The following is a 16,259-nucleotide window of genomic DNA, read 5'->3' as shown; positions in this document are numbered from 1 at the left end:
GCCTTGCATTAAATTTTCAATCTTTTTTAACCAACAAATAAAATGTTATTGATATTTATAGAAAAAAAAATAAATAAAAAAAATAGAAATTGAAAATTGCATAAACAGATCAAAATAAATCAAAATATTTTGAAAATATTAAGGTGTATAGAAAATGCTAATATAAACATTCAGTCAAAATTTCATACGGGCATTTGTTTAAGAGTAGCAGCAAAAACCAAAATCAATCTTCTCGAAAACAGATTTTGCGTGAAAATTCCTGTTTTTCCTTAATTTTTGTTTAGTTTTTCACGGCGCTTTTGAAAACTACTGGGAAATTTTTACTTTTGATCCCCCAAAGTACCAACTAGATTCACTTTCCTATCAGAAAAGATACTGTTAAAATCTAAGCATTATTACTGTCCTAAAAGTTGATGACAGGTTCAAAAAAAAAAAAAAGCAGGCAAGTGGATGTCATTGTATAATGGGTTGTATTAGACTTGAATTCAACGATAAAATATCATTATATAAGAAAAACGATTCTGAGCGGAAACGGTTTGTCGGTCTGGATATTTTATATCGTTATTATTTATTTTATCATGTAAGTTGAATTAATATTATAATATTATAATTTTTATTCGTTTCTATGGTGATAAACAAAGCGTTAGAAATTACTATTTTTAGCGTTTTTTCGTAATTTTTCGGTGGTTTTTCCCATGACATTAAAAAACTATTGAGAAAATCAGAAAATGACCTGTCTAATGTACCATCTTGATCCAATTTGCTAAAAGATAAGGTACTATATGTTGAAATCAAAGCACTCCTTCTGGAAGAAATTTTGTAAAATAAAAAAAAAAATAAACACCATTGTAAAAACAATAGCTTCCTCGCTCCGCTCAGAATCTAAAATAAATAAATAAATAAAAAAAAAAACACACATCATTGTAAAATCAATACATTTATCTTTTTATTCAGAATCTAAAATGATATCACTTAACAAGATTTATACATTTGACCCTTTTAAAATTTAAATTAAACAGGTTCCAACGACCCAAGATGTCCAAAACCAACATTGCCACCAACCACTCCAGCACCAATTTGCTACCCAGGGTCCACTGATTCAAGATGTCCAAAACCATCACCTCCTCCTACTTACTACCCTTCACCATCTACACCGGCACCACCAGTATGCTATCCAGGTATGAGCAACATATTAATTTAAAATAATATATTTTAAATCTTAATGAAATAATTAAGACTACATATTTTTTTTTTTAATGGATATTTCTAACAAGTTAAAATAAAATTTCCATTAAAAAAGTATACATATTTAAATTATTACATGCAACTATTTTTATACATTTAAATATTAATAGTCAACGAATTCCGAATACAAATTTGAATATAATAATGGTATCACTTAACAAGATTTATACATTTTACCAATTTTAAAAATTTAAATTAACAGGTTCCAACGACCCAAGATGTCCAAAACCAACATTGCCACCAACCACTCCAGCACCAGTTTGCTACCCAGGGTCCACTGATTCAAGATGTCCAAAACCATCACTCTCCAACTTACTACCTTCACCATCGACACGGCACCGCCAGTATGCTATCCAGGTATGGGAGACTCATTAATTAAAAATATTATATTTTAATCCTTAATTAAATAATTAATTTCGTTACATTTTCCATTGAATATCATATAATATTTTAATGATAAAAAGATTTTTTAAACTATATGTAAATTTACAATTCACAACCTATTATCAGGTAATTCATCTATAAAATTACTTTCTTATTAATCTTTAAGATATTGGAATTTTATACTTTTTATATTGTATTTGATCAGGTATAATTGGATCATATATTTTAGAATTCTAAATTCTAATCCTTTTAGAATTAAGACAAATTAATTCTATTATTAACAATCTTTATTTCTAAATAATTTTAAAAAATAATTTTTATTATAACTAAAAAAATACAAAAACATTAATAAATAAAAAAATATGAATTTATAATATTAAATTAAACAAATTTAAATAATTTTGATCAATTTTCTTTTTAAAAAAGGTAGAAAATACAATTTTTCGTCATATTTTTTTATTAATTGACATTTCTTGCAAGTTAAAATGAAAATTACAATAAAAAAGTATTGAAATTGAAATAATTTCATGCCACTATTTTATACATTTAAATATTGATACTTTAACAAACTCCGAATACATTTTAAAATAAAAAAAATTATCACTTAACAAGATTTATACATTTAACCCTTTTAAAATTTATAATTAATCAGGTTCCAACGATCCAAGATGTCCAAAACCAACATTGCCACCAACCACTCCAGCACCAGTTTGCTACCCAGGGTCCACTGATTCTAGATGTCCAAAACCATCACCTCCCCCAACTTACTACCCCTCACCATCGACACCGGCACCACCAGTATGCTATCCAGGTATGAGCAGCACATTAATTTAAAATAATATTATTTTAAATATTATTGAAATAATTAATACTACATATTTTTTTTTTATGTACATTTCTAACAAGTTAGAATATAATTTTAAATAAAAAATGTTATCACTTAACAAGATTTATACGTTTTACCCTTTCAAATTTAAATTAATCAGGTTCCAACGACCCAAGATGTCCAAAACCAACATTGCCACCAACCACTCCAGCACCAGTTTGCTACCCAGGGTCCACTGATCCAAGATGTCCAAAACCATCACCCCCTCCAACTTACTACCCTTCACCATCTACACCGGCACCACCAGTATGCTACCCAGGGTCCACTGATTCAAGATGTCCAAAACCGTCACCTCCTCCAACTTACTACCCTTCACCATCTACACCGGCACCACCAGTATGCTATCCAGGTATGAGCAACATATTAATTTAAAATAAAATATTTTAACCTTAATGAAATAATTAATACTATATATTTTTTTTTTAATGGACATTTCTAACAAGTTAAAATAACATTTCAAATAAAACACTATTCATATTTAAATAATTGCTTGCAAATATTTGTATATATTTAAACATTAATACTCTAACTAATTCTGAATACAAATTTAAATAAAATAATGTCATCACTTAACAAGATTTATACATTTTACCATTTTAAAATTTAAATTAAACAGGTTCCAACGACCCAAGATGTCCAAAACCAACATTGCCACCAACCACTCCAGCACCAGTTTGCTACCCAGGGTCCACTGATTCAAGATGTCCAAAACCATCACCTCCTCCAACTTACTACCCTTCACCATCTACACCAGCACCGCCAGTATGCTATCCAGGTATGAGCCATTTATTGATTAAAAATATTTTATTTTAAAACATAATTAAATAGTTAATTTCTTAAAATTTTCAATTGAATATCATATAATTTGAAAATAATTTTTTAATGATAAAATGATTTTTAACTATATGTATAGGTAAATTTACAATTTACAACCTATTATCAGGTATTTTATGCATTAAATTAATTTTTTCATTCAATCGTTGTGATATTGGAATTTTACACTTATTATTTGGTAACTGATCAGGTATGATTGGATTATTTCTTAGAATTCTAAATTCCAATCCATTTAGAATTAAGACAAATTAATTCTATTATTAACAACAATCAATTATGTAATGTAATTGTTACAAATCAAGCTTTTATTAAAATTAATAAATCCTACTTAATATTACTGTTATTAATAATATTGAAAAGAAATTCCACTTAAATAGATTTAGAAAAAAGAAGCTGCTAACTACAGTTCAAACCATTTAACATTTTTAATGTTTAATCAATTTATAAGTTTCATTTAAATAATTATATTTTCAATATAACAATTTTTATTAATAAATCATATATAAGATTTATTTTTATTATTTCTAATAAAAAAACAAAAACATTAATAAAAAAAAAATATGCGCGTAAAATATTAAATCATACAAATTTTATTAACTTTCATCGACTTTCTTTTTAAAAAAATTAAAATTACAATTTTTCGACATACTTTTTTATAAATGGACATTTCTAACGCGTTAAAATACAGTTTATGATAAAAAATAATTCAAATTTAAATAATTACATACCACTATTTTTACACATTTAACCATGAATACTCTAACAAATTCTGAATAATACTTAAAATAAAAAACATTATCACTTAACCAGATTTATACATTTTACCCATTTAAAATTAATAATTAAACAGGTTCCAACGATCCAAGATGTCCAAAACCAACATTGCCACCGACCACTCCAGCACCAGTTTGCTACCCAGGGTCTACTGATTCAAGATGTCCAAAACCATCACCTCCTCCAACTTACTACCCTTCACCATCGACACCGGCACCACCAGTATGCTATCCAGGTATGAGCAACTCATTAATTAAAAATAATATATTTTAAATCTTAATGAATTAATTAATACTACATATTATTTTTATTAATGGACATTTCTAACAAGTTAAAATAAAATTTCCAATAAAATAGTTATAATATTTAAATAATTATTTGGAACTTTTTTTATACATTTAAATATGAATACTCTAACAAATTCCGAATACATCATTGAATCATAAAATGTTATCACAAGATTTATATATTTTACCCTTTTAAAATTTAAATTAATCAGGTTCCAACGACCCAAGATGTCCAAAACCAACATTGCCACCAACCACTCCAGCACCAGTTTGCTACCCAGGGTCTACTGATTCAAGATGTCCAAAACCGTCACCTCCTCCAACTTACTACCCTTCACCATCAACACCTGCACCACCAGTATGCTACCCAGGATCCACTGATTCAAGATGTCCAAAACCGTCACCTCCTCCAACTTACTACCCTTCACCATCAACACCGGCACCACCAGTATGCTTCCCAGGGTCCACTGATTCAAGGTGTCCAAAACCATCACCTCCTCCAACTTACTACCCTTCACCATCTACACCGGCACCACCAGTATGCTATCCAGGTATGGGCATCTCATTAATTTAAAATAATATATTTTAAACCTAAATGAAATAATTAATACTACATATTATATTTATTGTAATGGACATTTCTAACAAGTTAAAATAAAATGTCCAATAAAATAGTATTCATATTTAAAATATTGCTTTCAACTATTTTTATACATTTAAATATTAATACTATATTGACTTTTAAATATAACTTTTAATCATATAATTTTATCACTTAACATAATGTATACATTTTACCTTTTCAAAATTTAAATTTAACAGGTTCCAACGATCCAAGATGTCCAAAACCATACACCTCCTACTACTTCCTACCCTTCACCATCTACACCGGCACCACCAATATGCTATCCAGGTATGAGCGACTCATTAATTAAAAATATAATATTTTGTACCTTACAAGTGGGTCACTGTATAATGAATATTATTTAATTTGAATTCAATGATATATCACTTTATAAGAAAAACGATTCTCATTGGAGACGTTATGTCAGTCTATGTATTAGACTTATTATATACTTATCCATGGTATAAAAAAAAATTGACCTTTAATAGGTATCTTTAATAAATTCCAAATTAATAATATCACAATATCCATTGGGTAACGCGTTATACATCAACAACAATCCGTGCTACTATCATAGATATATAATAGTATACTTTAGAAGTTTAAGTACCTACCTATGATATTACTATTATTCAATCACATCAAGATGACTAAAATAGTTATTCCAGGTTTTTTAATACGTAATTTCGTCCAAATTTGAGCTCAAGTGACTATGAAAATAAACTGTGCTTATGTATTTTTTAAATTTTTTGGCAACAAAATAAAATACTTACGTGTAAGCTTGTTTTAAGTTTTTAATCCTTAGATATAAAATTTGAACATTTTATAAATTTTTAACTAAGGAATAATTATTCAATTTTAAATGTGATAAATTTTGTCTATTTTCGATCTTTAATTGCTTATAAAAAAAATTTAGCATATGTATTTTTAGTATTTTTCAACTGCTATTGTTACAATATATTAGGAGTCTTGTCTTAATTTTTTTTAATTTTTGGCCCAACAGATAAGACCTAATTAATATTTATAAAAAAAAAAAAATTGAAAATGATAATGTTTGTAAACAGCTCAAAAAGAGTCAAATTATTTTCAAAATTTTATCATTTATAGAAAATGCTAATATAAATTTTCAGTGAAATTGTCATGTATCTATAGTCGAGTCAATATTAATTTTTGTAAATATTTGAATTTCAAACGCTCATAGAATTTAATATGACTTGCTTGTAGACATGTTTTTTTACAAAAATAGACAAACTTATGAGGAATCTTGTGTTACATTTTCAAATGTAAGATTTAAAAAGAAAAATTTTTACGAATTTTCAACTCAAAATAATTTGCTGATTTTCGTGATTTTTACATATTTTGTCAATTTTTGAACTTTGAATGCTATTAAAAAAAATCTGTGACTATGGATTTTTAATTTTTTTCATCTGCCTTTGAAACAATATAATAGGAACCTTTTATTAAATTTTCAAGCTTTTTTAGCCAACAAATAATATTTGATTGATATTAATAGAAAAAAAAAAAAATTGAAATTGAAAATGTCCGTAAACAGCTCAAAATAAATCAAAATATTTGGAAAATATTATGGTGTATAGTAAATGCTTATATGAACATTCAGTCAATATTTCATGTACCTACGGTCATTTGTTTAAGAGTTGCACCAAAAACCAAAATCGATATTTTCGAAAACAGATTTTCTGTAAAAACTCCCGTTTTTCCTTAATATGTCTTTTGTTTTTCACGGCGCTTTTGAAAACTACTGGAAAAATTTTCGCTTTTGACCCCCCAAAGTACCAACTAGATTCTATTTCCTATCAGAAAAGATACTGTTGAAGAAAATCCAAGCCATTTTTCTATCTAAAAGCCAAAAGGTGATGACAGACACAAAAAAAAACAAAAAAAAAATTTTAAATAAAAAAAAAAACACACATCATTGTAAAAATCAATACATTTATCTTTTTATTCAGAATCTAAAATTTTATCACTCAACAAGATTTATACGTTTTACCTTTTTATAATTTAAATTAAACAGGTTCCAACGACCCAAGATGTCCAAAACCAACATTGCCACCAACCACTCCAGCACCAGTTTGCTACCCAGGGTCCACTGATTCAAGATGTCCAAAACCATCACCTCCTCCAACTTACTACCCTTCACCATCGACACCGGCACCACCAGTATGCTACCCAGGTTCCAACGACCCAAGATGTCCAAAACCAACATTGCCACCAACCACTCCTGCACCAGTTTGCTACCCAGGGTCCACTGATTCAAGATGTCCAAAACCATCACCTCCTCCAACTTACTACCCTTCACCATCGACACCGGCACCACCAGTATGCTACCCAGGTTCCAACGACCCAAGATGTCCAAAACCAACATCGCCACCAACCACTCCAGCACCAGTTTGCTACCCAGGGTCCACTGATTCAAGATGTCCAAAACCATCACCTCCTCCAACTTACTACCCTTCACCATCGACACCGGCACCACCAGTATGCTACCCAGGTTCCAACGACCCAAGATGTCCAAAACCAACATTGCCACCAACCACTCCAGCACCAGTTTGCTACCCAGGGTCCACTGATTCAAGATGTCCAAAACCATCACCTCCTCCAACTTACTACCCTTCACCATCGACACCGGCACCACCAGTATGCTACCCAGGTTCCAACGACCCGAGATGTCCAAAACCAACATTGCCACCAACCACTCCTGCACCAGTTTGCTACCCAGGGTCCACTGATTCAAGATGTCCAAAACCATCACCTCCTCCAACTTACTACCCTTCACCATCGACACCGGCACCACCAGTATGCTACCCAGGTTCCAACGACCCGAGATGTCCAAAACCAACATTGCCACCAACCACTCCAGCACCAGTTTGCTACCCAGGGTCCACTGATTCAAGATGTCCAAAACCATCACCTCCTCCAACTTACTACCCTTCACCATCGACACCGGCACCACCAGTATGCTACCCAGGTTCCAACGACCCAAGGTGTCCAAAACCAACATTGCCACCAACCACTCCTGCACCAGTTTGCTACCCAGGGTCCACTGATTCAAGATGTCCAAAACCATCACCTCCTCCAACTTACTACCCTTCACCATCAACACCGGCACCACCAGTATGCTACCCAGGGTCCACTGATTCAAGATGTCCAAAACCATCACCTCCACCCACTTACTACCCTTCACCATCGACACCAGCACCACCAGTATGCTATCCAGGTATGAGAAACTCATTAATTAAAAATAATATATTTTAAATCTTAATTAAATAATTAATACAACATATTTTTTTTAATGGACCTTTCTAACAAGTTAAAATAAAATTTCCAATAAAACAATATTCATATTTAAATAATTACTTTCAAATACATTTAAATATTAATACTCTAACGAATTCCGAATACAACTTTAAATAAAAAAAGTGGGTAAGTGGATGTAGCTCTGCTGTATAGTAGTCTACAAGTGGGTCGCCGTAATGGATGGTAATAAATTTGAATTCAATGATATAATATCATTTTATTAGAAAAACAATTCTGAGCGAAAACGGTCAGTCAGCCTATGATATTACTAAGTATATTTGATGATAATATTGTGAATAAAGTAATTTATAAATAACATATTTACGTGGGACCTTTAAATATTCAATCCTTAGCTATAAAAGTTGAATATTTTATACATTTTTAACTACGAAATAATTAACACATTTTAAATAAACTACATGTTGTCAAAAATCGAACTTTATAAGCTTATAAAAAAAAAAAAATGTTTATATGTGTTTTAATTTTTTTCAACCACTGTGTAACAATAAATCAGGAGCCTTGCATTAAATTTTCAATTTTTTTTAAGCAACAAATAAAATGTTATTGATATTTATAGAAAAAAAAATAAATAAAAAAAATAGAAATTGAAAATTGCATAAACAGATCAAAATAAATCAAAATATTTTGAAAATATTAAGGTGTATAGAAAATGCTAATATAAACATTCAGTCAAAATTTCATACGGGCATTTGTTTAAGAGTTGCAGCAAAAACCAAAATCAATCTTCTCGAAAACAGATTTTGCGTGAAAATTCCTGTTTTTCCTTAATTTTTGTTTAGTTTTTCACGGCGCTTTTGAAAACTACTGGGAAATTTTTACTTTTGATCCCCCAAAGTACCAACTAGATTCACTTTCCTATCAGAAAAGATACTGTTAAAATCTAAGCATTATTACTGTCCTAAAAGTTGATGACAGGTTCAAAAAAAAAAAAAAGCAGGCAAGTGGATGTCATTGTATAATGGGTTGTATTAGACTTGAATTCAACGATAAAATATCATTATATAAGAAAAACGATTCTGAGCGGAAACGGTTTGTCGGTCTGGATATTTTATATCGTTATTATTTATTTTATCATGCAAGTTGAATTAATATTATAATATTATAATTTTTATTCATTTCTATGGTGATAAACAAAGCGTTAGAAATTACTATTTTTAGCGTTTTTTCGTAATTTTTCGGTGGTTTTTCCCATGACATTAAAAAACTATTGAGAAAATCAGAAAATGACCCGTCTAATGTACCATCTTGATCCAATTTGCTAAAAGATAAGGTACTATATGTTGAAATCAAAGCACTCCTTCTGGAAGAAATTTTGTAAAATAAAAAAAAAAATAAACACCATTGTAATAACAATAGCTTCCTCGCTCCGCTCAGAATCTAAAATAAATAAATAAATAAAAAAAAAAAACACACATCATTGTAAAATCAATACATTTATCTTTTTATTCAGAATCTAAAATGATATCACTTAACAAGATTTATACATTTGACCCTTTTAAAATTTAAATTAAACAGGTTCCAACGACCCAAGATGTCCAAAACCAACATTGCCACCAACCACTCCAGCACCAATTTGCTACCCAGGGTCCACTGATTCAAGATGTCCAAAACCATCACCTCCTCCTACTTACTACCCTTCACCATCTACACCGGCACCACCAGTATGCTATCCAGGTATGAGCAACATATTAATTTAAAATAATATATTTTAAATCTTAATGAAATAATTAAGACTACATATTTTTTTTTTTAATGGATATTTCTAACAAGTTAAAATAAAATTTCCATTAAAAAGTATACATATTTAAATTATTACATGCAACTATTTTTATACATTTAAATATTAATAGTCAATGAATTCCGAATACAAATTTGAATATAATAATGGTATCACTTAACAAGATTTATACATTTTACCAATTTAAAATTTAAATTAACAGGTTCCAACGATCCTAGATGTCCAAAACCAACATTGCCACCAACCACTCCTGCACCAGTTTGCTACCCAGGGTCCACCGATTCAAGATGTCCAAAACCATCACCTCCTCCAACTTACTACCCTTCACCATCGACACCGGCACCACCAGTATGCTACCCAGGTTCCAACGACCCGAGATGTCCAAAACCAACATTGCCACCAACCACTCCAGCACCAGTGTGCTACCCAGGGTCCACTGATTCAAGATGTCCAAAACCATCACCTCCTCCAACTTACTACCCTTCACCATCAACACCGGCACCACCAGTATGCTACCCAGGGTCCACTGATTCAAGATGTCCAAAACCATCACCTCCACCCACTTACTACCCTTCATCATCGACACCAGCACCGCCAGTATGCTATCCAGGTATGAGCTACTCATTGTTTAAAAAATATTTAATTTTAAAATATAAGTAAATAATTAATTTCTTTAAATTTTCAATTGAATATCATATAATTTGAATATAATTTTTTAATGATAAAAAGATTTTTAAATTTATAGGTAAATTGACAATTTACAACCTATTATTAGGTATTTTATGCATTAAATTCATTTTTTCAATTAATTTTAAAGATATTGGAATTTTACACTTTTTATTTGGTAACTGATCAGGTATTATTGGATTATCTCTTACAATTCTAAATTCCAATCCATTCAGAATTAAGACAAATTAATTCTATTATTAACAATAATCAATTATATAATGTAATTGTTACAATTCAAGCTTTTATTAAAATTAATATATCCTACTTAATATTACTGTTATTAATAATATTGAAAAGAAATTCCACTTAAATAGATTTAGAAAAAAGAAGCTACTAACTACAGTTCAAACCATTTAACATTTTTAATGTTTCATCAATTTATAAGTTTCATTTAAATAATTATATTTTCAATATAATAACAATTTTTATTAGTAAATCATTTTTAAAATTTATTTTTATTATTATTTAAAAGAAAACAAAAACATTAATAAACAAAACAATATGCATTTAAAATATTATATCATAAAAAATTTAAATTTTTAACATATATTTTTACTCATGGAAATTTCTGGCAAGTTAAATTAAAATTTACAATAAAAAAGTAAACATATTTAATTTATGACATGCAACTATTTTTATAAACTTAAATATTAATACTCTAATGAATTCCGAATACAACTTTAAATGATAAAATGTTATCCCTTAACAAGATTTATACATTTTACCCATTTAACATTTAATTTAAACAGGTTCCAACGACCCAAGATGTCCAAAACCAACATTGCCACCGACCACTCCAGCACCAGTTTGCTACCCAGGGTCTACTGATTCAAGATGTCCAAAACCATCACCTCCTCCAACTTACTACCCTTCATCATCTACACCAGCACCACCACCAGTATGCTATCCAGGTATGAGCAACTCATTAATTAAAAATATTTTGTTTTAAACCTAATTAAATAATTAATTCAACTTATTTTTTATTAATGGACATTTCTGAGACGTTAAAATAAAATTTCCAATAAATGAGTATTCATATTTAAATAATTACTTGTAACTATTTTTATACATTTAAATATTAATACTCTAACTAATTCCGAATACAATTTTAAATAAAAAAATGTTATCACTTAACACGATTTATACATTTTACCCTTTTAAAATTTAAATTAAACAGGATCCAACGACCCAAGATGTCCAAAACCAACATTCCCACCAACCACTCCAGCACCAGTTTGCTACCCAGGGTCCACTGATCCAAGATGTCCAAAACCAACATTGCCACCAACCACTCCAGCACCAGTTTGCTACCCAGGGTCCACTGATCCAAGATGTCCAAAACCATCACCTCCTCCAACTTACTACCCTTCATCATCTACACCACCACCACCAGTATGCTACCCAGGTATAAGCAACTCATTAATTAAAAGTATTTTATTTTAAACCTTAATTAAATAATTAATATAACATATTTTTTATTAATGGACATTTCTAACAAGTTAAAATAAAATTTCCAATAATAGACTCTTCATATTTAAATAATTACTTGCAACTATTTTTATACATTTAAATATTAATACTCTAACTAATTCCGAATACAATTTTAAATAAAAAAATGTTATCATTTAACAAGATTTATACATTTTACCCTTTTAACATTTAATTTAAACAGGTTCCAACGACCCAAGATGTCCAAAACCAACATTGCCACCAACCACTCCAGCACCAGTTTGCTACCCAGGGTCCACTGATTCAAGATGTCCAAAACCATCACCTCCTTCAACTTACTACCCTTCACCATCTACACCAGCACCACCAGTATGTTACCCAGGATCAACTGATCCAAGATGTCCACAAATTACACCTATTCAAACACCTTTTGTTTGTGTATGTAATAATTCAACTCCTAAACCTATCCCACCACCAATATGTTATCCCGGTTCCACCGATCCTCGCTGTCCACAATTTCCTTCTTCAACTCAATACCCACCTACGTACTTACCTCCTTTAGAATCAATAAACGTACAAGGAAATAATAAATTCATACAGGAAGTTACTACACAGTATCCATCATACATATCTACAGACGATAGTTTTGGTGGTCAGCAGCAATTGGATCTGTTTAATAAAGGTAAAACAATCATATCTTTACCTTAGATTATTTTTCTTAATTTATTAATGAATCTAATCAATATTTATTATAGTATTATGTGTGTATTTGTTTATTTATAGTTTATACCTATTTTGGTTTTGATTACAGCTTTAAATGGTTTTAATGTACAGAGGAGAGATGTAGAGTCTGGTATTCGACATTTAAAATCAGAGTTGAAAAATGAAATTGGTAACGAAAATTTGGATGCATTAGACAGTTTAGGAGATGATGTGTTACGTGAACTACAAAATGAACAGGAATCTCAAAAGAAACGTTAAACTTAATTGTTAATTTAAAATTATTGCTTTATAATGACATTTTGATTTTTAAATTAGCCTATTCAAATGTATGACTTATTTAAATTGCTCAAGTGTTTTTGTATTAAATATTGTTACCGACCATCGTTACCAGTTACCACTATATAATAATGTTCAATGTGTTAACTTCATATACTTTGTATACATGTTTTTTATGTTTTTTTATTAAATGTATTTTGATATTTAATATCGATAATTTATTTATTTTTGTTTTACCTATTAATAAAGTATTGTAGTTGTTTCATTAATTTGATGTCAATATAATCCTTTATTATTACGCTTTTGGATTCGTTCATAAATTCATTACATTTTAATCAAATTCATACATTATATTGTTTTCCCTAGTTTTTTTTTTTGTTTCTTAATTTTTGGTTTTAGTTGTCATAATATATTATATGCATTAAGGACCAGTTGCACTATCTCTGATTAAAGTTAACCGGAGCTTAATCGGCCAAATTTGCCCGGTTAAATATCTGTTATCAGCTGATTAAGCTTAATCGAAGTCTAACCGTAAACGGTACAACTGGGCCTTAGTATTCACTATTTTTTATAAATTAATGGTAATTCATAATCCTTGGGTTCACCAGTAAACGATCACAGATTTTCGGGTGGTAAATTAAATTATTGTTAATAACCACATTATGTTATACCGTCAGTGGTATCACTAAATATACCATAATTCCGTCCACTAGCACAACTTCGGCAGCGGTGACAGCAATGAAGACGTTACCGTGGTAACCAAAATCTGAACGATTGGACCACGAGAGCGGTGACGGCGCTGGCGGCGGTGTACACTATTTGGTACAAGTCCCCAGTACCGAACGAATACACCGGCTCGAAACAACCGCCTGCCGAAGTTTAAGTTTATTCCACCGCGTAAAGTGCGTCCACTAATATAACGTAATTTTCAAACGTAGGTCTGTCCGCGTAAAAAGGACGTTGTGTCAAAAACAGAATGTGTATATTTTTAGGTGATTTATTTTTTTAATTTGTCAAACTAGTTTGGACTAAGAGAAAAAAAAAGAAAGAAAATATTATGTCCGCATTCGCCAACGTGAGTTATTTTTTAATTACATGCCTAAACAATAGTAATTAGGAATATTTTAATTTATGAAATAAATAATTCATATATTTTTTTATTATCGGTAATCAATATTTTATAATAACAAAATATTTGTATATTTTTAATAAAATATAAAATCATACGTTCAAGTACATAATATTATTATAATATAAAAATATTTCTTAAGAATATCGAGGGACTGATATTTTTCCAGCCTTGTATTATTGAGTTGATATTGTAATAATAAGTTTGAATGCCTCTATAATTAATTTTTATTTTGTTTATATAATAGGTATAACCATTAAAAACAGGTGTTGTATAATTATTGCCAATAATTTATTGGTATTTGTTGACTAGAACAAAATATTGAAATAAATGACAATAAAAAATAATTTAACTGGAAGTTTTCTTATGTAATTGTGATAACTGATAGATAACATTTTTTAGTTTTTATATAAGTAAAACGTTTTTGATTAGAAATGTTTGGCTATTTAAGACTGTGTGCTACAAATTCTTGATATTTATGGCAATGATAAACTATAGAACAAGCGAAAAGTACGTCGTGTAATATTTTAATACGGAATAAGTTAGAATTAAAGTTAATTGTGTATAATGTATGTAAAGGTTGTAAAAAAAGGTTTATACAAAAAGCATTTTAATAGCTTTTTTCATTTATTAAAATTGTAACTATCAATTTATCCAAGAATGTATAGAATTTTTTTTAATTTATCGTCTTATCTCGTTGATCTGATACGGTAAGCTTAAATATACGTTATTTTACTGATTATAACCACAAATGCTACAGATAAATGTGGCTTTCAAAACTTCATTATAACATTAAGCTGGAAAATGAGTTTGAGATAAATCGCTAAATTTGGGATTCAAAAATGTGGTTGCGCGGAGTTTGAAAGTTTGAAATGTAGTGTTTAGTAATTTCAACACGTTTCACACCGTTGTTGAACTATTTGCGAGACAAATCGCGTCCAGCTGCAGCAGCTAAGAGAACCTTACCATCGCGTCGCCGCTATCAAATGAATCCATTCAAGAAAAACACAATTATAATTTCTCAAAGGATGTGCATAGGCACACATTTTAGATTTAACAAAATAATCCACGCACGTGCATAACCTTAACAAACCGTGGTTCTGTCGTACGTGCTCAAAACCGTACTCGGACCGGGGAAATGTTCAAAAGGGCCACCTGTGGGGTTGTTAACGAAATAAATGTAAAATTGAAAGTAGAGAGGAATTGCCAATAGGACAGAAACTAGCAATAGACCCCGACCACGTAAACACTGCTGATATAATACCCAGTCGACTGGTAGCTATAAATGTGTAATCAAAAGACAACAATCAACGGGTATCTAATATTATATTATAATTGTTTTGAATATTTTTAATGTGCATTTTTGTTATCTGATAATATCGCAATATTGTTCCTTAGTGGTGTCGTTTCCGTATTAACTGTGGTTCTAATATAAAAGTCCCAAAAAATTAATTTAACTAGGTATTCACGAAGCCGATCGCTTTGCTCGCTAAGTTAATTAATTCGTTCATGATAAGTACCTTTGTACCTATGTCCTATATATAACTATTTACTTTTACATAATAATGCATTGTGTAACTACTGCAAACAAATTTTAAATTACTATTTTTAGATATAATTTAATGAAAAAAGTTTCTTGCAAAAACAAAAACAAAAATGGCAGGTCTGCTTAGCATAAAAAGCAATTTCATATCAGCTGATAATAGATCATTCATCCATAAATAAATACACTAAACCCTCCTGAAGTAATATCCAATACCATCGGTGATCCTGATGTCGATATTGATTAGTCCGTGTTGATTATGGTCTGCTTTATATAAAAAAAGTATATTTATTAAATATTT

The 16,259-nt window shown here is 29.9% G+C and overlaps 1 protein-coding gene across 36 annotated transcripts in view; it reads left to right on the top strand.

Moving 5' to 3' along the window:
- LOC100161410 (mucin-2) overlaps positions 1 to 13,555 on the top strand; it is a 43,865-nt gene extending 30,310 nt beyond the window's left edge. For 13 of the 36 annotated variants that reach the window (XM_029491663.1, XM_029491675.1, XM_029491674.1 and 10 more), the window contains 14 exons: positions 1,020 to 1,178; positions 2,282 to 2,440; positions 2,616 to 2,864; positions 3,132 to 3,290; positions 4,200 to 4,358; positions 4,623 to 4,961; positions 5,233 to 5,323; positions 7,068 to 8,270; positions 9,887 to 10,045; positions 10,312 to 10,719; positions 11,588 to 11,749; positions 12,016 to 12,243; positions 12,511 to 12,969; positions 13,099 to 13,555. In XM_029491663.1, coding sequence (XP_029347523.1) covers positions 1,020 to 1,178; positions 2,282 to 2,440; positions 2,616 to 2,864; positions 3,132 to 3,290; positions 4,200 to 4,358; positions 4,623 to 4,961; positions 5,233 to 5,323; positions 7,068 to 8,270; positions 9,887 to 10,045; positions 10,312 to 10,719; positions 11,588 to 11,749; positions 12,016 to 12,243; positions 12,511 to 12,969; positions 13,099 to 13,268 — 4,104 coding nt within the window. In that variant the 3' untranslated portion in view covers positions 13,269 to 13,555. The remainder of the gene's footprint in view (positions 1 to 1,019; positions 1,179 to 2,281; positions 2,441 to 2,615; positions 2,865 to 3,131; positions 3,291 to 4,199; positions 4,359 to 4,622; positions 4,962 to 5,232; positions 5,324 to 7,067; positions 8,271 to 9,886; positions 10,046 to 10,311; positions 10,720 to 11,587; positions 11,750 to 12,015; positions 12,244 to 12,510; positions 12,970 to 13,098) is intronic. The other 23 variants (XR_003839849.1, XM_008183049.3, XM_029491680.1 and 20 more) reach the window with 22 other exon arrangements.
- The last annotated feature ends 2,704 nt before the right edge of the window (positions 13,556 to 16,259 follow it).

This window comes from Acyrthosiphon pisum, chromosome A3, assembly GCF_005508785.2.
Source record: "Acyrthosiphon pisum isolate AL4f chromosome A3, pea_aphid_22Mar2018_4r6ur, whole genome shotgun sequence".
Lineage (NCBI taxonomy): Eukaryota > Metazoa > Arthropoda > Insecta > Hemiptera > Aphididae > Acyrthosiphon > Acyrthosiphon pisum.
The sequence above is the reverse complement of the archived record's forward strand: the minus strand, read 5'-3'. Positions and strand labels throughout refer to the sequence as shown.